The 25,030-nt window shown below is 50.5% G+C and overlaps 1 protein-coding gene across 1 annotated transcript in view; it reads left to right on the top strand.

Moving 5' to 3' along the window:
• Tekt5 (tektin 5) overlaps positions 1-24,599 on the top strand; it is a 36,468-nt gene extending 11,869 nt beyond the window's left edge. The window contains exons 4-7 of the mRNA XM_032912814.1: positions 802-945; positions 4,771-4,993; positions 21,457-21,611; positions 24,113-24,599. Coding sequence (XP_032768705.1) covers positions 802-945; positions 4,771-4,993; positions 21,457-21,611; positions 24,113-24,545 — 955 coding nt within the window. The 3' untranslated portion in view covers positions 24,546-24,599. The remainder of the gene's footprint in view (positions 1-801; positions 946-4,770; positions 4,994-21,456; positions 21,612-24,112) is intronic.
• The last annotated feature ends 431 nt before the right edge of the window (positions 24,600-25,030 follow it).

The raw sequence follows: 25,030 nt of genomic DNA on the forward strand, positions 1-25,030 counted from the left end.
CTAGACCAGGTTGGCCTTGAACTCAGAGATCCACCTGCTTCTGCCTCCCAGGTACTGGGATTAAAGGTGTGTGCCTCCACTGCCCGGAAATACAGGGATTTAAAAAGAGCCTTATTTTTATTTTGTTTGTATGAGTGTTTGCCTACAAGCACATATGTGTACTAGATGTGTACCTGGTATCTGGAGAGGCCAGATCCTGTGGACCTGAGGTCACAGATGGTTGTGAGCTACCATGTGGGGGTGGGGGGAACAGGCCATGCACCTAACTATTCTGTGACTGGTTGAGTGAATGCTACTGAGATGCTGTGTTACTTAGAGCCTGAGATATTGACTACTTGGCTTTTTATAGCAAATGCTGGCCCATCCTCTTTTTTTCCAACTTGCAGTGTGTGTGTATGTGTGTGTGTGTGTGTGTGTGTGTGTGTGTGTGTGTGTGTGCTGGCACACACTCCCATGTCATTCAGAGACCAGAGGATAACACTCAGGAGTCAGTTCTCTCCTTATGCAAGTCATCAAGCATGAGTAGCAAGCTCTTTTATGTCCTGAGTCATGTTGTTGGCCTGGTTCACTTCTGTTTTCCTGATAACGGATGAGTTTGTCCTGGAGCTAGCCCTAGTGGCTATGGCCGTGAGGTGTTGACACCAGGTGGGAATAGAGCTGAGAAGCCTCTGGGTCTGCCATAGAGCACTTTCCCTGGAGACTGAGGCCTGGGCTTGCAGCCTGGGCTTGGCCTCCGCCTGTTGCATGGTGATGACCATTGGTGGAGGACGCAGGGTGACCACACGTTGCTTCTCCCTGCAGAGATAATCGGGACGCTCAACATGCCCTAGAGCGGGACATCGAGGACAAGAGCTCCTCACAGTATATTGATGAGGGTTGTTTTAACCTGAGAAACACATCCGACTCCATTAGCTTCTTCCACGGCATGGAGAAGTTTGACGGAACGTAAGTACCAAGCTCTGTCTCCTCGTCTCTGGCCAGGTCCAGTGGGAGTAAAGGCGAGAGGTGTAGAGTAGTGTGTGCCAATCAAACAGCCTTTGAGTGGGATGTTCTGTTGCAAGGGGCGGGGTTTCAGTTTGACCAACAGGTTAAAATGAAAGTTCACCAGAAGTCTGGAGGGGAGCATCAGAACCAAGCAGAAGGCTGCGGGGAAGGTTCTGGAAGCCGTCTGGAGTCAAGCCGTGGGAGCTACTGATCTGTGTCCTGGGGGTCTCTGCACTCACCCTGCAGCCCTGTTCTGTACCCACCTTGTGACCTCGGGTGGGAGGCACTGGGAACATGTTCACAGTACCATTCTTCCATTCTTGCTTACCCTCTCCAAGATCCAAATTATGTGACTGGCTTAGCCACTGCGTCAGGGTGTGCTGGGAATAACCCCATTGCCAGTTATACCACAGCATAAAACATAAGGGCTGTCACCAATAGAAGCAGAAATTCCATTCAGTAGTGTCCACCAGCACTGTGATTTGTGGGGGAGAGAGAGAGAGTAGATTTTTAGGAACTAGGAATAAGGCGGCTCAGTGCTTGCTTACTGTGTGTGTGCATGCGTGCGTGTGTACACAGAGAAACCACACACATACCAATTCTGCAGCCAGGCTGACATGGTTTACTGTGTTCAGGTCTCCATGTGCACACTGTGGATAAGTTAAAGCAAATTAAACACTTGGGCTATATTTATGTATCAACACCACGGGGGCAAAAGAGTGCCTACTTCCCTGGGTCGCCGTGAGGACAACAGGTGAATACAGGATGTGGGGAGCACAGAGCTCGGTGTTTGATAGAACAGCGGACACTGGCTGGGTGCTGGGTGTGCAGCATAACTCTTTCCCCCTGGCAGCTCTGAGTAACATAGGTGCCTCTTGAATGCATAGCACATTATTGAGGGCATGTCACCATAGCATGGAGGGTCATGAAGAAGAATAAGACAGGCTTTTCTATCCACAGGCACAGTCTGAGGAGAAGAGGGCTGGAGAGAGGTGCTCTGGGTATAGGCAAGAGGGTGCGGTCTATCACGCACTACTTTTTAAGTCTAGCAGATAGAATTGTACTGGGCATTAGTTAGATACACAGTAGGCATTTATAGAGTGAAAGAATAAAGGAATGGACGGAAGGGAGGGAGGGAAGGAAGAGAGAAGAAAGAGAGGAGGGGAAGAAGCCCCTGGCGAGGCTCTCTGGACCAAGTCCAGAGTTATCGTCTGGATTTTAGCCAAGTAGTAAGGTGCCTTTCTTTGATTTCTGGTTGGTGTCGCTTCCTGCTGTGTGAGTTCTTTCCAACAAAGTCGAGGTCCTGGAATCGTAAGGCAGAGCTTGAAGCTCCTGTAGCCACAACCGCCCATCTGCACAGGGAGACCAATGGCCCCTCTACCTGTGCATGCTTTCCCCTAAACCTGGCACCAAGCCATCTCGGCTAGGAGACTGGCTTTGGCCCTCAAGCGATTGGACTCTCAGAGTTGCCTTTGTGGCCACTAATTGCTCCCTGGACTGGATGTGCTAGCTCGGGACTCTGCAGGTTTGAGGCAGGTTGAGGAGGTCGGGTGACTGACTGGATTGCAGTGCCTCTACCCAGCGCAGTTCTCAGCAGCCTGGGAAGAGTCACGACGTTGGCAATGGTCGTGATGATGACTATGAAGGTGGTGATAACCACAGGGCCACTAGTGCTGACAGACGATGGCGGTGATGGTGACATTGGCTGTGTGGAGAGCTTGACACACAGCATGGTATGAATTAATAACTAAGTGACAAGCGCTTACCGTGCATCTGGTTCTATGATCAGAATTTCGTCCAGGGCATAGGCACTGTCATTATCCCCATTTGGTGAAACCAGGTCACAGAGAGATGAAGTGGCTGACCTAAACTGGCAGCAGCTGGCAGAACTGAGCTTTGAGTCCACACGGGACACCATGTCTGGGTTTTGCCGGCGCTGACTCCTTGCCTCTCTGTCGAAGCCTGCACTCCCTTCTGTCTTTAGAAGACTTGGGCTCCGGGAAGTGCAGTCTTGCCACTGAGGTGTACCATGTATGAGGAGACAAGCTACCTTTGGTGACTTTCCCCAGGGAGCAGGAAATTGTCTCTGGGGATCTCGAAGCTGCCTGCTCCAGGGGCAGGCAGGGGCATGGTATCTACTGACAACGGTGTCTCGTTGTGGGAGCACATTGTCTTAGTGTAATGGGTTTTTTTTGGGGGGGGTTGTCTTTTATTTTTTTTGACACAGGGTCTCCCGGGTCAGCCCTTGAAGATGCATAGGTTATATTTTCACGCATACTCTTCCTATGACTGGAAACGTAGGAAGACCAAACACTGTAATATTATAGGTTCCTGCTCAGTTTTTGATTTTGTTCTCCCGCCTCAGCCTCCTAGGATTCCAGATGTGTTCCACTACAACATCTGTTCTTTCTCTTCAATACATTTATATAAACTTATGACAAGGATTGGCTCAGACAAAGGGTAACCATCACCCTGATAGACACAGTGATCACAGCAACATATCATAGTGGAGGATATTTAAAGCTTTTGAAGTGGGCCGGTGAGACGGCATAAGGGGCTGGCCTCCTGCTAGCAGGCCTGATGACCTGAGTTTAATCCCCCGGAGCCACCCTGTGGAAGGAGGGACTCAGTGTCTGCAGGCTGTCCTCTGCCTCCACATGCACACAACATAAATGTAATGTCATTATAAAATGCTGACATAGATAAAATAAAATGTATAAATTGGGCTGGAGAGATGGCTTAGTGGTTAGAGCACTGACTGCTCTTCCAGAGGTCCTGAGTTCAAATCTCAGCAACCACATGGTGGCTCACAACCATCTGTAATGGGATCTGATGCCCTCCTCTGGTGTATCTGAAGACAGCGACAGTGTACTCATATACAATAAATAAGTCTTAAAAAATTTAAAAACATATAAATGGTTTATTTCTGGAAGTCTCCATGTGTTGTTTTCATTCCTCAGCCAAAATGCAGGCCCGACTCAGCGTCCCCATCACCTGCTTTCAAACTCCTTCCAGGCACATGGGAGTAGAGAGCAGCCGCTTTCTCTACTTACTAGGCCTCTCCTCCTCTGGATGTGTTGCCCCAGGGACCTGGGTGCCATCATTCTTACTCACAGCTCTGCTGCTGGAGCTTAGAGTAAAGCTTGGCTGTGGTGGACCTTCAAAACAACGATTAGGACATGGCGTGTGTGTGTATGTGTGTGTGTGTGTGTGTGTGTGTGTGTGTGTGTGTGTGTGTGTGTGTCTCAGAGCACTGCACTTGCATAGCCTGTGTGATACTCTGGGCTCTGTTCTGGTACTGCAAAAACAAGCAAACAAACAAACAAACCACAACACCCACCAGCTGAAGCCTTACTTGTTGAGCAAACAGGTTAGTCAGGTGCAGCCTCAGGCTCGTCACTGAGTTGGGCACTTGAGCCACTCTGGGCTTCTTAGCTTGGTTGTGAATTTGGAGGTGGGAGGGCAGAGCTCCTTGAAGGACCACCACCTGTCCCATCCACTCCCGAGTGCCTTATCAACAATCACCAAGCCCTTCTGACTGCATTCGTACCCTGTACAAAGAGGGATGGGTTAGGGCAGTTGCCCTCAGCAGGGCCGTTTGTGGTCATCAAGGCTGTGCTGGGAGCTCCTGGAAAGTGGGGAGGTCGGGTTTACCCTTGGGTGCGCAGGAAAATCAAAAAAACCACACGCCAAGGTTGAGGATCGCCTGAATACGGAGGTCCCCGAGTCTTTCAGCAGCTCCCCCAGTTCCCCACCTGACTCCTGCTTGCCCTCCATTGTTTGCAGAGTCTCTATTCCCGAAACCTGGGCCAAGTTCAGCAATGACAACATCAGACACACTCAGAACATGCGGGCCAACTCCATCCGGCTGCGGGAGGAGGCGGAGCACCTGTTTGAGACCTTGTCGGACCAGCTGTGGAGACAGTTCACCAACACCAACCTGGCCTTCAACGCTCGCATCTCTGAGGAGACAGATGTGAAGAACAAGCTGCAGACGCAGCTGGCTAAGGTGAGCCGGCGGGACACTCGGGTGCTGAATCGGTCCAGTCTAAGAGAGGGCTGTGAGCTTCCCAGGTGAGCAGGGCATCCCTGGTCATTGATGATGGAGACTGGAGTTTGGGGCTATGGCACCCAGGGCACTGCTGTGGCTCTTGGTACCCTCTATTTACTCTGTAACTGGGGTACAACATGTCAGTTCACACCTCTGGGGTATCCTTCCTGCATAGACTTGATTTCCCCTGCTCATCACAAACGTAGACTGCATTCTGGCTACCGGAAGCTATGCTGGGCACTAGGAATAAAGGAAGGGAATGAGCGTCCCAAACAGGATGCCTGTCTACAGGCAGCTAACAGTCGGTTTGAGAGCAGTGGTAGGTGTGGAATTTACACTGTGACTTCGGTCTTGCTGCAGGGTCTTGCTGAAGTTGGAGGGACTAGCCCCAAACCTGTGTGAAAGCAGCCCTTTTGCTGTATACCTCTCTGTCCATGGTGTAGAGGGCCACAGACAGACAGGCAGACCTTGATGGAAAGTTGCTGGAGCAATTTACGCCCACTCGCGTCTGAACTGGCATCTGCCCAGGTGTGCAGACAAGATGAGTTTCTAGAAAATAATTGCAAGACTGTAATGAGGGGAGCAGTGGGGAGTGAGTCAGAAGGGGGCTTCCATGGGTGCAACAGAGAGACAGACAGGGGTGTTTACAGAAAAGCCAGCCGGAGGGGGAGGGAGGGAGGGGCGAGGGAAGGGGCGAGGGGGTGGCTCAATTGGCAAAGCACTTACCCTCCAAGTGAAGGCCTGAATTCAGTCTCCAGCGCCCATGGAAAGAGTCAGACTCTGCAGTGTGAGCCTGCAGTCCCAACACTAGGGAAGCAGAGACAGGAGGATCCGCAGGCTCACAGGCCAGTTCAAATGGCCGAATTGCTGAGTTCTGGGTTCAGTGGAAAACCCTGCCTCAAAAGTTAGGGTAGGGAGGATTGAGGAGGTCACCTGGCATCAAACTCTGGCCTTTACATGTGGCTGAATTCATCAGAATGTTGCAAAAAGGGGCACATTCCTGTAGGGTTTTGTACTCTCTCAGGGATAATCTAGGCCCTCCACTGCTATTGGCTCCCTGTGTCAATGGGAAGAAGGGTGTGTGTGTGTGTGTGTGCACGTGTGTGTGTGTGCGCTCGCTTGTGCGCTGTCCCCCAAGGCCTGCCACCTTCTGGCTCCCATTTTCTCCCTGCCTGTTGTTTCCCTGCTGTTACTACTACAGCTCTTCCAATGTCTGCTGCAGCCCCTTTCATGCCCCCATTCTTCCCCAGACACCTGCTTACTGCCTGCCCCGGGACCTTTGCATGTTCTCTCCTCTGCCGGGAGCACTCTTCCCCAGGTGTCCTTGTGACCAACCTCTTGAAATGTCTTTTAACTCTTGCTTCAACTATCACTTATCATCAAAACCTACTCTGAATATCCCTGTCATACAGATCTCTGCTGTAGCCCTGTGCTGAGGGGCAGACACAGGAGGGTCTTCTGACTGTCACCCCCTCCCCCAGGGCCAGGTTCAGTGAGAGACTGTCTCGGGGAATGGAGAGTGAGATCAGGGTACCCAGTGTCCTTCCATGGCCTCCACACTTGCCTCACACATGTGCAAATACACCATACACACGCGCACACCCCCCCCAAAGAGAGAGAGAGAGAGAGAGAGAGAGAGAGAGAGAGAGAGAGAGAGTGCCAGCACAGCCACCCTCCAGTCTCACAGGACATCTCCCTAGGAGTCTTCCGACGCAGTCACAGAGTTTTCCTGTAAGGAGCCAAATACTAACTAGCTTTAGCTCTGTGGGCCGTGTGGCTGCTGTCACAGCTACTCCACCCTGAGGGTGTGTAAGAAGGCAGCTGTGGAGAACTTGTACACAAATGAACATGGCTATGTCTAATAAGACTGTACTTGTGCTGGGTGTGCTGCACACCTTCAATGCTAGCACTCGGGAGGCAGAGGCGGGTGAAACTCTGCATGTGAGACCAGCCTGGTTTACAGAGTGAGTTCTAGGACAGTCAGGGTGACACAGAGAAACCCTGTCTTGAAAACCCAGCCAGCCAATCAACCAACCAGCCAACCAACCAACCAACCAACTAACCAACCAACTGACCAACCAGCCAACTAACCAACCAGCCAACCAACCAACTAACCAACCAACCAACCAGCAAACCAGCCAACCAGCAAACCAGCCAGCCAACCAACCACCAACCAACCAACTAACCAACCAGCCAACCAACCAACCAGCCAACCAACCAATCAACCAGCCAACTAGCCACCACCAACCCAGCCAACCAACCAACCAACCAGCCAACTAGCCAACCAGCCAACCAACCAATCAACCAGCCAGCCAGTCAGTCAGCCAGCCCGCCACCCACCCAACCAACCAACCAACCGACCCACCAACCAACCCAACTAGCCAACCAGCCAACCAACCAATCAACCAGCCAGCCAACCAACAACCAACCAACCAACCTACTTTGTTTACAAGGTTAGACAGTGGACCAAGTTTGTGCCCTGGAATTGAGTTCAGTCAGCAGTTCCTCCTTCCTGACCTCTTAGAGCCACTTGTCTTTGAGTTGCTACAGAATTCTGGAATTCTTTTTAATTTGACATCAGAGTTTAGGGTTTTTTAATTTGCCCTAAAGTCACTGAAGCCAAGTGACTTGATTTATCAATTATGATAAAACACAATTACAAAGCAAGATGCAATAGAGGCTGCCACCCATTGCTTCTAGCTGTGCTGTGCAGTGTGTGAGCTCTGGCCCTGACTGGTTGGGTACAAATTTCTTATAACCTTGGGCTATATTCCTTCTTTTTAAAAAAATTATTTCGTGTATCTCCCTCTCCTCTTTGTGTGTGTTTGTGTGCATGTGTGCATAGGTGTGCTTGTTTGCACACGTGCGTTTGGGGACGGTCTCCACTGTAGGAGCTGAGGATTGAGCTCACATCACTTTTTGCGGCTTTTGTAACAGTGCCTCTATTTGATAAGCTGCCTTGTTGTCCCAAATCTGTAACCTGCCCTGGGGTCTGAGAAAACACTGGGGCTTTAAGCCATCTTCTGGACCACTCTGGAGGGAAGCAGTTGCTGGCCCCAGAGCAGGAGAGGATAGTTCGTAGGTGGTCTGAGTTCTCTGTCAGCCAAAAGCCTGGGATCCTATGTTCCCTCTCCAACATCCAGTTATCCACTGGAGTATGTTAGGGTGAAACTCAGTGCAGAACAGGGGAACAGGACCCACTGATGTGCCAAGGAGAAGGACGTTTGGGGGCATTGACCCAGCTGTGGAAAGCGCAAAAAAGTGTTTATTCTAAGGTTGATGGAGGCAGATCCTGGCAGGCAAGGGGACATTTGATGTGTTCTGCTACAGGACCATTAGTACCCCTGAACTGGATAGCAAGATCATGGCCCCTTCCATCCATGATCCGCCTTCTCCAGGCGCAGGCGCCTCAGAGCCTGGCTAGAGTCCCAACGCACACACTTGCCTTTCTTAGTTCATGCGTTGCTCATGCTCTTTCCCCACACAGCAGTGTGGTTTGATCTAGACCAATGGTAGCGACAGGAAGCTTCCACTGAAACGCTGCTTTTGCTTCTAAATTGATTGAGCCGTGTGTGGAGACTCACACCTGTAACTGCAGTGCACACGAGGCTTGCTGCTAGTTCTTGGTGTGCAGAGTGGGAGACCCTTTTTCAAAACAACAGCATTAAGCCGCAAACACAAAACACTTAGGGTAAGGAGATGGCCAGTGGGTAACAGTCAACTAGCCTGCTAACTGGAGTTCTATCTCCAGGGCCCACGTGGTGGAAAAAAAGAGAACTGACCCTAGAAGCTGCCTTCTGAGCTCCACAGGAACGGACTGCGGCACGGGTATTTGTTACCCCCATCCTCACGCGCACCACAAGTAAATGCAATTAAAAATATAGTAAGAGCCCCCACCCTCCACCCCCCAAAGCCCAACAGTAATGACATATAAAACAAAATGACTGGATTTAAAGAAAGATCAAGCTAACCCTGCTAGAACTTGTACACAGTAAGGCAGAAGTGAGCAGTAAACGAGGTGGAAGAAGTAAGAACCTGGTGGTGCGGACCTGTGGCCGCAGTAGAGACTTGCGCACTGTGTATTCCCTATGCACCGGTCCGACTGAGCCAGTGGGCGGGGCCTGGGAATCTGCGTCCGGATGAGCTCCTGCGCTGTAGCCCACGGCTGCTGATGCCATGGATCTCGCCGGGAAGATCAAAAGCAGTGTGTGTTGGCCTGGATGAACATCTGGGCAAACATCTGTGTCCTTCCTTTGCTTCACTTTCCTCTTTCTTTTCCTTGAGGGACAAAGCCAGGCTTTCCTGTTACGTAGACCTAACTAGATTTGTGCAGAGATGTGAAACGCCCTTGTGACTGCCAGGTAAAGTGTTGCAGTGTGTGGATCCAAATATCACTTCCTTCTTGCTGTGGTCAGGGGTGTGGCATCAGGAGACTGGCGTCAAGGTGAACCAGACAAGCCAGAAGCCCAACCTCCATCAAGCTGTTTCTCTGTTGGCTCTCAAAGGCAACGAGGTTGTGGACTGCCTGTAGTCAGGGGACACGGAGCAGACACGAGACAGATAGGTGTGACCATCACTGAGGGGGCTGTGTGTGATGGCCAGGGAAATGACAAGTGATTTTCTTCCTCTTTGAGATACATAGTGTAACCTAGGCTGCCTAGAACTTTCAATATAGCCCAGGCTAGCCTCAAACTATCTCATCTTACTGCCTTAGATTCCCAAATGCTAGACTTTTGGGGCATGCACCGCAGGTGGGCTTGTGTGATTCTTTTCTCTTTTCCTTTATTATTTTTGAGAATGTCAATATAAGTTCTATATTTGCATCATTCTCTCCCCGCCCCCACCCCCAGGCGATTGTTTTCCATAGCCCTGACTGCTGAGTCACACCTGCTCCAGCCAGGCCTCGCTCTGGTCCCACACCCAGCTGCACACCCACACCTGTGCTTGGATGTCTTTTTTCCTATGTGCGTGTGTGAGTATGTGTGTGTGTGTGTATGTGTGTGTGTGCATGTTTGTGTGTGTGAAGTGCCTGTGTGTGTGAAGTGAGTGTGTGTACGTGCACACAAACAGATGGCCATACACAGATGTGTGTGTAAGACAGAGGTCATCATCAGGTATCTTCCTCTGTTACTCTCTCTGCCTTACGTTTTTGAGGTAGGGTCTGTCATCAAACCTGGAGCTCCCCTGTTCAGCTAGACTAGGTACCCAGCAAGCTCCACGGCTTGCCTCTCATTTCCCAAAACTAGAATTACAGCCATTCCTTGGTTGCTGGGGAACTCAGGTCTTCATGCTTGCGGACAAGCACTTTACCCATTGAGTCACTTCAGGCCTAGACTTGGATTTCTAAGAGGCCTCCTCTTAACAGGCTGAACCCCCTTCTCCAAGGTTTCACCCTCTTGCTTATTCCACGGAGAGTTGTCCCCATCTCAATGTAGTGGCTCTAACTTCCAGGTGATTACGAGGGTTTCCTGGGGCTTCAACTTCTAAGCGCTCACCTGCCTGTTTTGCCTGGCTTGCTGCTAGGCCTCACACCTCCTGAGATCATGCCCTTTGTTATTTCAAACCCTAGCATCACTGGTTAATTGCCACTGGTTTGGAGGGCCTCGACGCCTTGAGTAGGTAACCGTACAGCAGAGAGAACGTGTTGAGCTGCGTTACATTCTTCAGAAACCGGACGGAGGGCTGGGGAAGGCTCAGTTGGCAGAATGCCTGCCCACCATGCACGACATTCTGGGTTTACTCACCGGTGCTGTGTAGACTGGGCACAGGGGTACCTGCCTGCACTTCTGGCACTCAGGAGATTCCTCCTCAGCTGTATAGTGGCTTTGAGGCCAGCCTGGGATACATAAAACCTTATAAAAAAAAAAAAAAAAAAAGGAAAAAGAAAAGGAGGAGGCAGGAAGGAAGGAGAAGAGGGAAGACCAGAGGGAGGAATGTAGGAAGGGAAGAGTGGATGGAGAAAGAAAGTTACTTGTCATGGAAAGAGTTTAACAAGACCACACAAGGCTGTGAGTCTTAAAGCCTACAAGTCCTCAGCATTTTGACTTTCTGGCCGTTAGAATCAGCAAAACTACCTCTTTGCTTGGGAACTGGGCAGGAGAGTGAAGAGTCTGAGGTTGACAGTCAGTGGGGAGCCAAGGTCCTGGCTCTGGCTGCTGGCCTCTGGTTGATGTGAGGTTTCCGTGGATGGGAAATGCCTTCATGCTTTCCAAGCAGCCAGAGCCCTTCCAGTGCCGGGGTGAAGGACCAAGCTGCTGACGGCTGGCTTCTAATCTGGCCAAGTCCTGGGATGCAGAACTGCTGGCCCAGCCCTGCCTGGCCCTGCACACCACACTCAGTGTGAGACGAAAGATCCTTAGCTCTAAACACCGTAGAAATGGGGGAGAGATGGCTCAGTGGTTTAGAGCATGAGCTGCTCTTCCAGAGAACTTGGGTTCAAGTCCCAGCACCCACATTGGTGGTTCACAAACACTTGTGACTCTGGTCTTCTGGCCCCTTTAGACACTGCATATATGTGGGGCATACATTCAGGCAAAACACCCATACACACAAAGTTTTTAAAAAACATAAAAATGTGGAAAGGCAAACTCGTGTGTGGACAAGCAGAGTGACTGAGCTTGGATCTGGCCGAGGGGGTTTGGAGATTCGTTCCTGTGAACTGCAGGATCGTCGTCCATAAGAAAAGGGTCAAGGAGATGGCTGTGTGGGAACCTCAGGGTTCGATCTTCAGCACCGCATAACAACCTGGCAGGCATGTGGCCCGCCTGTAATCCCAGCACTTGGGAAGCAGAGACAGGATCTCCCAACTAAAATGGCTACAGGCTAGCTAGAGCTGGAGAACTCTGGCTTCTGTGATGGACGCCGCCTTAATAAAAACGTGGAGAGCAGTCAAGGAAGACATCTAGCACCCACTTCAGGCTGCCACATGCCTCACACATGTGTGAATGAGCACTCACACGTGTTAGCACACACCACATGCACACAGACATACCAAAGAGGAGGAGGAGGAAGGAGGAGGAGGAGGCCATGGCGATGAGAAGGAGTGAGTAATCTTTTTTTTTTTTTTTTTTTTTTTTGGAGCTGGGGACCGAACCCAGGGCCTTGCGTTTGCTAGGCAAGCGCTCTACCACTGAGCTAAATTCCCAACCCCAGGAGTGAGTAATCTTAACAGCTATGTGGAATAGGAGATTCAGCAAGAGAGGACTCAGTAGGTAGGTGGCAGGGGCCTGTGTCCTCTTAGCTTTGTGTTGGAGGAATAATGACGGTCACCTCTACCTCCAGGGTTCTCTCTGAGTTGGTGTACTGGTTACTCCTATTGCTGTGAAGAGACATCATAATCAAGGCCATGTATGAAAGAAAACACCTAACTAAGCACTTACAGCTTCAGAGGATTGGGGAGCATGGAGGCAGGTGTGGCTCTGAAGCAGGACCTTACATCCTGATCCACAAGATGAGAGAGAGAGAGAGAGAGAGAGAGAGAGAGAGAGAGAGAGAGAGAGAGAGAGAGAGAGAGAGAGAGAGAATATGAATATGGACCTGGCAAGGGCTTTTGGAAACTCAAAGCCCACTCCTAGTGGTACGCCTCCTCCAACAAGGCCACAGCTGCTCCTTCCTAAATAACCTACCAACTGGAAACCAAACCTTCAAATACAAGCCTATGGAGGCCACTCTTCTTCAAGCTACCACAGTTGGGCAGCTATGACCTGCTATAAGCCTTTCAAACATTTCCAGGGATGCAACTCAGTTGGTACAGTGCGTGCCTGGGGTGCAAGAAGCCTTGGGTTTGATCCCCAGTGCTAGAGAAACCTTAGGCAAAGTGTGTGTGTGTGTGTGTGTGTGTGTGTGTGTGTGTGTGTGTGTGTTCCATACCTGTAATCCTAGCACTTGGGAGGATCAGAAATTTAAAGTTATCCTCTGCTATGTTTAATGAGTTTGAGACCATCTTGACCCTGGAGAGAGGGGAGAGGGGGAGAGGAGAGAGAGGAGAGAGAGGAGAGAGGAAGGAGGGAGATGTAAGAAAAGAAAAATGTGTTGGGAAAATCCCCTCGAAGCCTTCAGATAGTGGGTTTCCAAGCATTTACTCCAGAGCACTATAAAATCCCCTACTCCATTTTGGCTTTGCTTTCACATTTATTTGTTGGAGGAGGCACCGTAGTTATTTGTGAAAGTCAGAGAAAAACCTATGGGAGTCCATTCTCTCCTTCCACGATGCCGGTTGGTCCTCAGGCTTGGCTGCAAGCACCTTTACCGGCTAAACCATCCTGTAGGTCCCCACCCCAAATCATTCCCAAAGCCTAGCAGGGATTTCAGGACCCCTGCTAGAGACTGTTAACCACTGACATTTACGCTCCTCTGCCATCGCTGTGCTCAGGGATTGCTTGGCATCAGCATTAGAGCAATCATTTATAACCCAAATCTACTTGTAACATGTCTGTCAAAGTTTGGAGACATTTTGTCTTGTCACAACTGCTGAGGGTGTCCTGCCTTATCATCCCTACCGTTTTCCCCTGAGACAGGGTCTCTCTCTGACTATAGTCCTGGGATGACAGCCAACAAGTCCCAGAGATCCCCCTGTCTCTGCTCCTCTCGGCACAGGGTCCCAGGGTCCCAGGGTCCCAGGGTCCCAGGGTCCCAGGGTCCCAGGGTCCCAGGGTCCCAGGGCCACACCCAGCTTTTCCTGTGGGCCTTGAGGATTTGAGCTCAGGTCCTTTTTCATTTGCATCAAGTGCTCTCAACCACTGAGCCACCTCCCTCCCTTACACCTCAATGCCCACATTTAAGGGCTCAATAGGGAGGACCCTGGTATAGGACCTTCCATGTCCTGAGTGCCTGGCAGGGTTCCTAAGCCCTTCTCTCTCCACTTTTTGCTCCTGGGCTTGGGTGAAGTTGAAAAATATCCCACTATTTGACCCCCACCCCCACCCCTGCCCCAGTATTCCAGACTTCTTGCCCCTTTCTGAAGCTGGAGAGTCTGTTTGGATCAAGCCAGGCATCTCCTTGGAAACCCCCGGGTTTGTGCAAATCAGAAAACAATAAATTTGCAAGGTTGCACAAAGCTGGAGGGGGTGATCGCCAGCTGGAGCTGCAGCCACTCCTCTCTCCACAGTAAACCGTCTGGCTTTGGAGGCTTGTTTGGCTGTCATAAGACAAGATGCAGGCAGAGAGCTTTATGAGGCAAACAGCTCTGCCACATGCACTCCCCTCCCCCTCAAAGTCGTTGCCCCAGTCTGTGTTCCAGCTGGGAAGAGCAGCCCACTTTTCTACCCAGTAAAGTCCTTTTGTCTGAGGCTGCCAGGATTACTGTCTTCTACACGGTACAGTGCCAGTCAGTGTCCCCAGAGCTTCAGCAACCTCTGGGTCATGACCCCTTTGCAAACCTCTATCTCCAAAAATATTTACATTATGATTCACAACAGTAGCAAAATTACAGTTATGAAGTAGCAACAAAAATGATTGTATGGATGGGGTCATCCCAGCATGTGAAGGACTGTATTAAAGGGTCTTGTCATTAGGTTGAGAACCCGAGGCTCTATACAGTTCTGAGTCCCAGAAGCCTGAGGAGCAACGGCTTTGCAGCATTGAGGGGTCATGACTCGGTTGTGATGGTTTGTAGTGAGTTACAAACTAACAGGCCTAGGGCTAAACCTGGTCGTATAAGTAAAGTTTTATTAAAACACAGCCACACCCATCTCCACGTGGTCTGGCAGCCCTCATAGTACAAACACCAAGTTGAGTCACCTGGAAGAGGTCAACTTGAAGACTTGCAAAGTACAGCAGATCTGCTGATGCATACAGTATGCATCCGTACTTGGAAGGCTGAGTCAGGAGGATCACCCTGAGCTCTAGGCCAGCCTAGGCTACAGAGTTGAAATGCTGTCTCAAAACAGAAAGGCTGGAGAGATGGCTCGGTGGGTAAAACACTGCTGGGTAAGCCCAACAGGCTGAGGTCAATCCCAGGATCTCATGATGGAAGGGGAGAACCGGTTCCCTGAAGTTGTCTTCTGATCTCCCTGTGGATTTGTGCCATGGTTCTCACCCGTGCCGCCCCAGTCCCTGTAAATAACATTTAAAAGGAAAGAAGGAGAGGAAAAGAGAAAACACCAAGAACACTGCTGGTTAGCTTAGCCCCAGGATGAAGACACTTGACCATGGAGTCCCGGAGCACGGCGTTGGGATTCCTCCAGGCTGATGGCTGATGAGAACTTTGTAAAGCCGCAGACCCAGGGACAAATTATCTTGGACTATCATTAATCCCCTCTTGTCTGACGGAACATCCCTGCAGCCGGCAGGTAGAACCTTTGGAATGGTCCAGCAAAGCAACCCTCTAGCTTCTACTGGCCCTGCGGCTACAGTGGTCCTCAGGCTGCAACCTACAGGGAGGTTTCCCACCCTGCTCTGACCTGCCAACCTGGCACTCTCAGCAGTGAGTTTGGCATAGGTAAAGCACTTGTGGCTGTTTTATCCTGTGACTGACTATGAACTCACAGTGCCACTTGAACTCACAGTTCCCAGTCCATGGTCACTTAACATTTAGTTCAGAGTCAACCATATCTTATTCCCCACAAGCAAGTACTAGGCTTGTGCCACCAGTGAAAATCCCCACTTGAATCTCAGAGCAAGGAGCTGTGGGGAAGGCAGGCGTGTGCATCATAGCTCAGGAGGGGAAAAGAACCCGCCCTTTCCCTGTACTTTGATGCAATCTGGGTTTTGATGGATGAGATGAGGGTCACTCACACTGGGCATGCCCACTGGGACCAGCAATCCCAATGGAGCTCTTCTGAGATTCACAGACATAGCCTGTAATGTCTTCACCGGCTCTCTGAACCCTCAGTTCAGACCCACCAATGTAAGACTTATTAACCATCTCATTCAGTCCTTACAGCCACGCCCTAGTGGGTTGTTATAATTCTGCCAGTCCAGCAAAAGAACGAAAGCACAGCTGGCAGCCAGGGAGGGCTCTGCAGATGTGGAGTACAGGTATTAGGCTCAGACAGGCTGGAAAACTCACAAGGTCACACAGCAAATAAGGACAGTAGCTGAGCCATGAAGCGTGTGTGACTCCCAACACTGCGGTTTTAGGGAGACGGAGTGATCTGTCCCCTGATGTGCAGCACCGGGAGGCTTCAGACACACCCTTCCGGGACTCCTTATTTTGAGTGGCAGGCGCCCTGCCTCATGGGGATGCAGAGGAGTGAAGAAGGAATTCTCTTTCATGCCACCCTTTCCCAACTGAACTGCCACTCCCAGCCAGGGCAGGGAAAGCCTAGCAGCTGCCTGATCTAGTGTACCCAGACTCCTCCCATGGGGTGACCCCCTGGGCCCAATCCCCAGAGGTCCCGCCCAGCCTCTGGGATGAGCCAAGCTGTGCCCTCCAGCCTATTTCCCTAGCTTTGTGGGAACAGAAAGATGAACATTCCAGGGGAACCCCTCAGAGCCTGGGCCAAGATGCCAGGCAGCCGTGTGTGTGTGTGTGTGTGTGTGTGTGTGTGTGTGTGTGTGTGTGTGTGCCCTTGCTTGAGTGTGTAGTATAACAAGGCAAGGCAGAGCGTAAGCCAGGAGAGGGAATGGCTCTCTCCAGAGGGCATCCACCTCTGCTCTGAGTGGCTGCAAACTTGACTGGGCTTTGCCACATCTGTGGCTGAAGTTCTAAAGCATTGTTTTAATGGGTTACAACCGAAACCGCCTAAGCATATGAGCCACAGCCTGAGGAGGTGGCTGAAGGGAGCCTCCCTGTATCTGAGAAGGAGTCCCTTAAACAGAGGGGACAGCTCCCGTGAAGGCCCTGTGTGTGAGACCCTGCTTGAGTTTTCTTCTTTGTTCTCGTTGAGAACAGCTTTCAGAGCTAAGTCCAGTCAGGACCTGGACTTGTGGTCCCCTGGAGGGCTGAGGTTGCAGACCTGCTGCACCTGATATAAATGTGGGACTGTCACAGCTCTGGGGACAGGTCGGGGTGGCTTCAAAGGAGGCAGAGTGTTTGTGGGCCCGTGTACACATGTTACCTACCTTTAGTAAGAACTTGGAACTTGAGGGCTGCACTCAGGAGCATGTGCAGGCTTGCCCAGGCTCTCTCCTCCAGAGGCCTCCGGGGTTCCCTGCTTCCTGCCTGGGGTGTCTGGAGAGTCTGGGCCACAGGAGAAAGAGCACAGCACTGGGTCCAGTTTCAAAATTGTACATTTCTCCCAGAAGCTCGGGATGGAGCCAGCTCCCTTGTGCCAGTTCCTCTGTGGGAAGTGCCTGTGGGTCCCCCGTGCACAGATCCTAACCCTGCCCTGCTTGCAACTCCTTGCTGGCATAGACAGCCTGGGCTTAGCTCCACATCCCCACTTGCAGCAAAGTAATTAACCTAGCCCCTTCTTGCTGAGGACCCTATCAGTTTACCTACCTCCCTGTTGCCACCCCTCGCCTGCTCGTGGTTCTACACTTCTAAGTGAAACGGGTTTCTGTGACCAAGTAACCAAGGATTCCGAGAAACCTCCCACCCACAGAGTCAGAACCTCAGTGGGGCAGAGCCGAACAGCTATTCTGAAGTCTCTGGAACACTACCGTGTTCAGCTAGGAAAGCCAGGAAACTTTACTGTTTAGACGGTAATTTCCCCCTTGAACTGCAGACTCTTTTTAAAGGGAAACTTTCATTTACATGTACTTTAGTGTGTGTGTGGGGGGGGCGCGGCGGCGAGGGGATGCGTGCGCGCGCACGCGCGCGCATGGCATGGCGCATGTGTAGAGATCAGAAGAGACAGCGAGTTCTGTCTAGTCTAGAGACTAGAACTGAAGCCAATCATCAGGCACAGTGGCAAGCACTTTTACCTCAAAGTCACTTAATTAATATTAATTTTGAGTCAGGGTCTTGTGTAGCCCAGGTTGGCCTCACTGAGGAGAACCGTGAACTATTCCCCTACGTCCACCTCCCGAAGGCTGGGATGACGGGAACAAGCCACAACACCCAACTGAAAGAAACTCTTGGGACTGGGAGCTTTCTGCTTTCTCTTTTGGTCCTGACGAAGGGGATGAGTTTGTCCTTTGGGTGAGCTCTTGGCACACATTGCTCATGTGACGTCCCTGGCTCCGGTCTTTATGGACTCTGTGGTACTGCTAGCAGCGCGCTCTGCATCCCTGGACACCCATTTTGATTGCTGCTATGTGGCTCTTCATTTCATGTGCCATTACAAACATACGAGATATCTACACGCTTTGGTAAATAGCGTTCTCACAGGGGATTGGGCTGTTGTCCTTTGTTACTTTTCTCTGTGTTGTGACAATCCAGGATGCTCTCCTGCTCAGGGTGATGGCCCTGATGGCTCAGGGAGGTCCAGGCCCTGGCCAGCTCAAACTGTTGCTTGTCCTGCAGCCTATCAGGACCACAGTCCAATCTTTCAGAGGCTGGATCTCCCACTGGGGAGCCTGGAGACGCGCGCGCATGCGCACCGCGTGCTTCCAGGGCTTCCAGGGCTGAGATGAAACTGATGAAATGTTTCGGATGGAGACAACCCTGGCTCAAAGTGGCAGGCTAGATAAGAGGCTGTGGGGACATTCTTTTGGCAGCAGGAACACACACCTGGGCCTGGGCAGATGTGCCCTGGGTGTGAATCATCAGTGGGCCATAGCAGAAGGTTCTGGAAAACCCCAGTGTTCTGGAAAACCCACAGACAGGTCTGATCAAGATGTACAGCAAGGAGGGGCAAAGGGGTGTGAGATAAGAAGCAACCGAGGGCTCCAGCCCGGAGCCTGGGGAAGGAAGAAAGTGACCCCACATATTCTCCTGTCCTCACCCGCGTGTCCCTATGTCACCACTGATGCAAGGCTCCATCCCTGCCTTGTTTATGTACACATGAAAAGGAGTCTCAGACCTGTTCGCCCTGGCCACTTTACCATAACCATCTGCACCGTCAAGTGCCGTGCACCTCAGTTTAAAAAGAGTCACCTCAATCTTTAATAATTTATTTAAAAGTGACAGCTTATGGATCAGGTGAACTAGCACATGCCTTGTTATCGCAGTTCTCTGAAAGCTGGAGCAGGAGGATTGTCTTGAGTTTGAGGGAAGCCTGGGGTAAAAAAAAAAAAAAAAAAGTGAGAAAGACCTCCATAGCGGCGTGCATATGCCTGTGTCCAGCCTGTCTTGGAGTGTTTGGGCTGTTATAAAGTGTGGAGTGGATACTTTACAGTGGATTTTACTTAGGTGTAGTGGCACGTGCTTATATTCCTAGGCTTTTGGAGGCTAAAACCGGAGGGCTATGTATGGTCTCCAGGCTAGCTCAGGGTACACTCTAAGACTCTTTCAAAAAACAGACAAACAAAATCACACCCAAACAATGAAAGTCAAGTTTGGGAGAATGGAAGTTTCCAGTATCAGAAAGACCCCCGGATTAGAAAACAGTTGATTTCTTGTTGTTTCTTGCATGAAGGAAAGGTCCCATGTCATGACCTATTCAATTCCCAAATGTCCCACCTTCGGCAGCCAGCATACTGAGTAAGGATTCCATACACACACACACACACACACACACACACACACACACACACACACGCATGCATGCACACACACACACACATGCACGCACACACACACTGGAGAGTGGTAGCACTTGGTGACTCTGGATTTCAGATGTGACCAGGTGTCCTGGGGTTTAGCTGACCACTCTTCTGACAAAGTTGGCTCCTACTCTTGGCTCCCTCTGTCCCCTACTCCCCCAGTCTGGGTGATGAGACATTCCCAGCAGTACTGTACTAGCGATTTCTCTGGTTTTTAAGCTCCACACCCATTCGACTGGCAGAGGAGGAATAATAAACAGCCCTGTTACGAGTTGGGTCTAATTTCAGCATGATGGCGGCACACAAAACCAACATCTATTTACAGTAAAACTGGATCAAGCAGGGTCAAACAATGTCGTGGTTGAGCTTAGTGGTGCATTTTTTTTCTTCAAGCATTATTGACTCTTGGGCTATACGAAATCGAACTCTATGTGGTGATGGATAATTGCAGAAGATTCTGGCAATAAAGTGATCGTGGAGAGCATTAGTTTTAGGCTTGGCAGGAATAAAACATGCATCTTTGGTACTGGGTAATTCCAGGGCTGGAGTGGGTATCAGCACAACCATCTACAAAGAGCCTTCTCACAGGAGAGAACAGCTCTCAGAGCCAGGCTGCTGCATGCCTGGGGGTGGAGAGCCGTTATTGCTCTGTGTGGAGATTCCAGGTACTACCATCTGCCCAACCTTAGGCAAGGCCAGGGATGGCCAGGGGCAAGGCCTGGCCCCTTTAATAACAACAGATCAGCCCAGCGTGGCTATTCTTTTACTGTCGCCCTTGTTATAGCATTTTCATTTGTGTATTAATTTTTGAGACAAGGTCTCATGCAGCCTAGGCTAGCCTCAGATTTACTTCATAGTTAAGGGTGTCTTTGAGCTTCTGACCCCCTTGCCTCCATCTCCCGAGTCAGAGTACAGGAGTGTGCTATACTGGGGATGGAAGCCAGGGCTCTGCACATACATTTCCATTCATGTTCTTCATTTTCTTATTATGGAAAATTTCAAACACATAAAAGTATAGAAAGACACATAGTGACTTCCATGTCCCCAGGACAAATGTCAACTCCTCACTGATCTGTTCCCGTGTGACCTTTTTCTCACTTTTTCGTGCATGCGGGGCAAGCACTCTACCGCCCAGTCTTTCATCTGCTTTTCTACCGATATATAAACATGTACCAGTCTGATAATCAAAAAGTGCATACAGCCCAATGAACGAGATTTTCCCAGCCTCACACCTCTGCAACCTCTTCCCACATGGAGACATGGAGCACTTCTCATCCTAGCAAGCTCGCTCCTGCCTCTGCTGGGACTCACCTTTCCATGGAGTGGGTCAACAGCAGGCAGCATTATATGGGGAACATTGTTTACATGACTAGATGTTAGATAATGCACAAACACCCACACACACACACACTCACACACTCATACACACACACTCATACACACATTCACACACCACACACGTGCACACAAACTCACACAGACACACACACACACCAAACACACACTCATCACAACCACAGAGATACACTTACACACAGAGACACACTCATGCACACACACACACTCACCACACATAAACATACACACAAAACACACACCCCTTTTCTCCCTTCCCTCTTCTTCCTTTCTTCCTTTCCTTTTTCCTTTTTCTTTCCCCTCCATCCCTCCTTTTCTTCCTTCTGCTCTTTCCATTGAACAATGATTGGCTTCCTTCAGCTGAGTTTCAAAACCCAGAATTAGTCTTGATGCTGGCCCAGCCACAGCAGTCAGTGTCATGGTGACAAGCAGGAGTGGCAGCAGTGGCCCCTGAGGTGACTTCAGTTCCCGGCCTCCCCCAAGAGGAGGAAGTGAGAGAATTCTGCCAGGCTGTGACAGTCTTCCCGTTCCCACAGATACTGCAGGAGATCTTCCAGGCAGAGAATACCATCATGTTGCTGGAGAGGGCCATTGTGGCCAAGGAATGCCCACTGAAGGTGGCTCAGACCAGGCTAGCATGCAGGACCCGACGGCCCAACGTGGAGCTCTGCAGGGATGTGTCACAGTTCAGGTGAGTTGGGGTAGAAGGAACTACTGGGGTTAGGAAGAGAAAGGTGGGCCTCAGAAGCTCCACTGTTACTGGAGTTGTAGGTTTCGGAGCCTGGGCTCTTCCTGGCAGTTCTAACAAGGTAGGTTTGTCTACTCACCCTTAACAAGGCCAATTAGATGAGCATCTGAAGGCATGGGCAGGAAATTTATGCAGTGTGGCCACACTGGGGAAAGGAACACATACAGAGAGAGGCCCAGCTCCAACACTCCCTCAGTGCATCTTCAGGTCCTCACATGAGGTTTAAACAGAGGACAAAGGACTACACAGCAGCCCTGGTCTCACAATGTAGTCTTAGCCATCATTTCCTAGGCTCCTGTCTTTCCTGCAAGGTGCTCTGATCATTAGAACTTGGTGAGACCCTGTTTCCAGACCATTCCTTTTCATCATGAGACCCATGTGGGCAGGGATGAGAGAGAACTTCAGTTTCTTGGGAACTATAGTTTCAATCATGTGGTAGCCAACATGAGGGGCATGGTGTCTCTTCAGAATATTTCCAGTCCTGCCTGGATGGCTGCAGCAGGAACACTGTCTGAGAACCATAATTCAGGACACCCAGGCTCAAAGCTCAGCTGTGAGCTGGATTGGAAGTCTAGAGCTCTGGGTTCCACCCTGTCTCTCTCTAAAGCTTCCCCATCCCTCAAGACCACATCTCTGCTCAGGAAACCCTCCTGCTTCCTCCAGAAGGCCAAGGAGACCTTAGCAGTAGGGATAGATCACAGTCCTGGCCCCTCCATTTCTTTAGCATCTTTTGCCACAGGATCTGATGGAAGAAGAGGAGCCTGCTTACATCCCTGTTCATCTCCTACTTCTCTCCTTGCAAGGAGCCCAAGTCATTCCTGGCTGGCTAGATCCTGCCTACCCTGCTGGCTAGGTGTACTTGCTTCTGTTGATGACAAGAGAGTGGATAGAAAGCTTATGCAGCTCCAAAAAAGGGGGTTCAGACGCATAGGGCAGGGAGAGGGCTTTTCTCTGGCATCTAATGGCTGCCACAATCCTGGAGCCCACCACCTTGTTGACTGTAATTCTATTCTTGGCTTTTCTTTTCATGTAGAACTGAGGATCAAACACAGGGCCCCACACATTGGAGGCACACACTGCCAACTGACCTACATGCTCATCCTCTTAAATTTAACTTAAATTAAGTGGTGCCGGAGAGGCAGCTCTATTGGTAAAGTGCTAGCCTAGCATGAGCAAGGAACTGAGTTGGTTCCCAGCACCACAGAAACTGCGCAGAAGCACACAGCAGATAGAGGAAGGGAGGGGAGGGGAGTTCAGGGTCATCCTTGGCTACAGGAGACTTTGTCTTTTAAAAGTATTTAAAAATTAATTAAAAAGGTATACTATGAATTGAATGAACAGGGGGCTTTTTTTTTCTTTTTTTCGGAGCTGGGGACCGAACCCAGGGCCTTGTGCTCGCTAGGCAAGCGCTCTACCGTTGAGCTAAATCCCCAACCCCGAACAGGGGGCTTTTTAAAAATATATATATCAGGGCTGGAGAGATGGCTCCGTGGTTAAGAGCAGTCAGTGCTCTTCCAGAGGTCCTGAGCTCAATTCCCAGCAACCACATCGTGGCTCACAACCATCTATAGTGGGATCTGATGCCCTCTTCTGGCCCGCAGGCGTAGACACAGGCTGAACACTGTATACATAATAGATAAATAAATCTTTAAAAAAAATTAAATATATATATGTATATGTGTATATATATATATATATATATATATATATATATATATATATATATCAGATATCAGTTTCTGAATCAAGAGGCCACATTTCACGAGCTCTTCAGCCTCATGTAGCTCCCAGGTTTGTCACTTGCAGACAGCATCCAGAGTCCCTCCTGGCACTGCTTCTGTACAGCTTCTCCTCCTTGGTCCCCACATGGCCCTCTTATCCTCATCTGGTTTTCTCTACACCAAAGTTCCCCCTCAGAGACTTTCCAGGGTTTTGGGAAATTCTGCAGAGGCAGGTAAGGTGGGGAAATATGGGGACTGGTCTCAGATTTGCCTTCCCCAGGGGTCCTTCCACTGTGCTGCAGTCTTCAGTACCTCTGAGGCAGTTGGCCAATGGCTGTGGGTTGCTGGGAGGAGCTCTCTTCCAAGCCAGGTGGCTCCCATTGGTTGGGAGCCATAATTCTCTGAGGAGTGAACCTATGAGCCAAGAGGGGCTTACCCAGCATGCCTGGATTCGTGTTCCTGATGGGAGAGACCTGAGCAAAAGTCACCATAACCTGGTCTCATACCCCCTGGGGGCATGCAGATTCTGCTCTCTGTACCATCCGTCTCCTCCTTCATGTTTTATCAGCCTCGGTGACCCTCTCAGAGGTGCTCGTCCACCTGTGCTCCCCTCTAGGGCTGAAGACTATACCGCAGTGGCCACCCCCAGGCATTTTACCAGCCATACAGGGGCTAGCTGTGCTGAAAGGAGAGTCACAGAGGTTTCTCTCTGCCCTGCCCCAGGCTCGTGAATGAGGTCTTCACCATAGACGACACTCTACAGACGCTCAAACTGAGGCTTCGGGAGACGCAAGATGCGTTGCAGCTGCTGGTGATGACCAAGTCTCGGTTGGAGCACGAGCTGGCCATCAAAGCCAACACCTTGTGTATTGACAAGGAGAAGTGCATGCGCATGCGCAAATCCTTCCCCAGCACGCCCCGCCTGACTGGCTACACCTGCTCTGGCATAGGCTCAGGCCCTTATACCAACCAAGTCCCGCGTGTCAGCTCTTGCGGGGGCGGGGCCTCTTGTGGAGGTGGACTCTCTTGTGGAGGCGGAGTCACTTGCGGAGGCGGGGCCTCTTGCGGGGGTTCCGCCCCTTGTGGCGGCTCTGCGCTCTGTTCCCACCCTGTATCTGGTTCCTGCCCTGGTTCCTGCTTTGCACCGGTGTGTTAAATGGCATAATGCTGGAAAAGGCTGAAAAGAAAATAAAAGAGTCGTTTTCTCCCCTTTCTGTTTTCAGGAAAGTGTAAAGATACAGAACGGAAGTAAATCAAAGCTCTCTGAGTTAGTTCCAGGGATGGATAGCTCGGTGGGAGGTCCTGGGAGATAGGACAGGATTCCACAAGGACACCTCAGGTACACAGGAGGGTTCCTTTCTCCTCTCTCTTCTCTCCTGTTTCCTTACCTTTCCTCTCCTCACTATTTAAGAATTCAATATGTGAGCTAGGGTTCTGTCTCGGTGGTGACTTACTTGTCTAGGATGCTTAAAAGATACTGGGTTCATTTCCCAATAGTTTCAGATTTACAGACTAGGGCAAAAGTAACAGAGTTAGGCAGCTGATAAGTCTTTGCTGACTCCGTGAGCGTCATAGGCAGGACCTGTATTAAAATGCTACATGAGGTGGTGCAGATCTCTATAACCAGCCCTCCAGCAGCTA

The sequence above is a fragment of the Rattus rattus genome, chromosome 9 (assembly GCF_011064425.1).
Source record: "Rattus rattus isolate New Zealand chromosome 9, Rrattus_CSIRO_v1, whole genome shotgun sequence".
Lineage (NCBI taxonomy): Eukaryota > Metazoa > Chordata > Mammalia > Rodentia > Muridae > Rattus > Rattus rattus.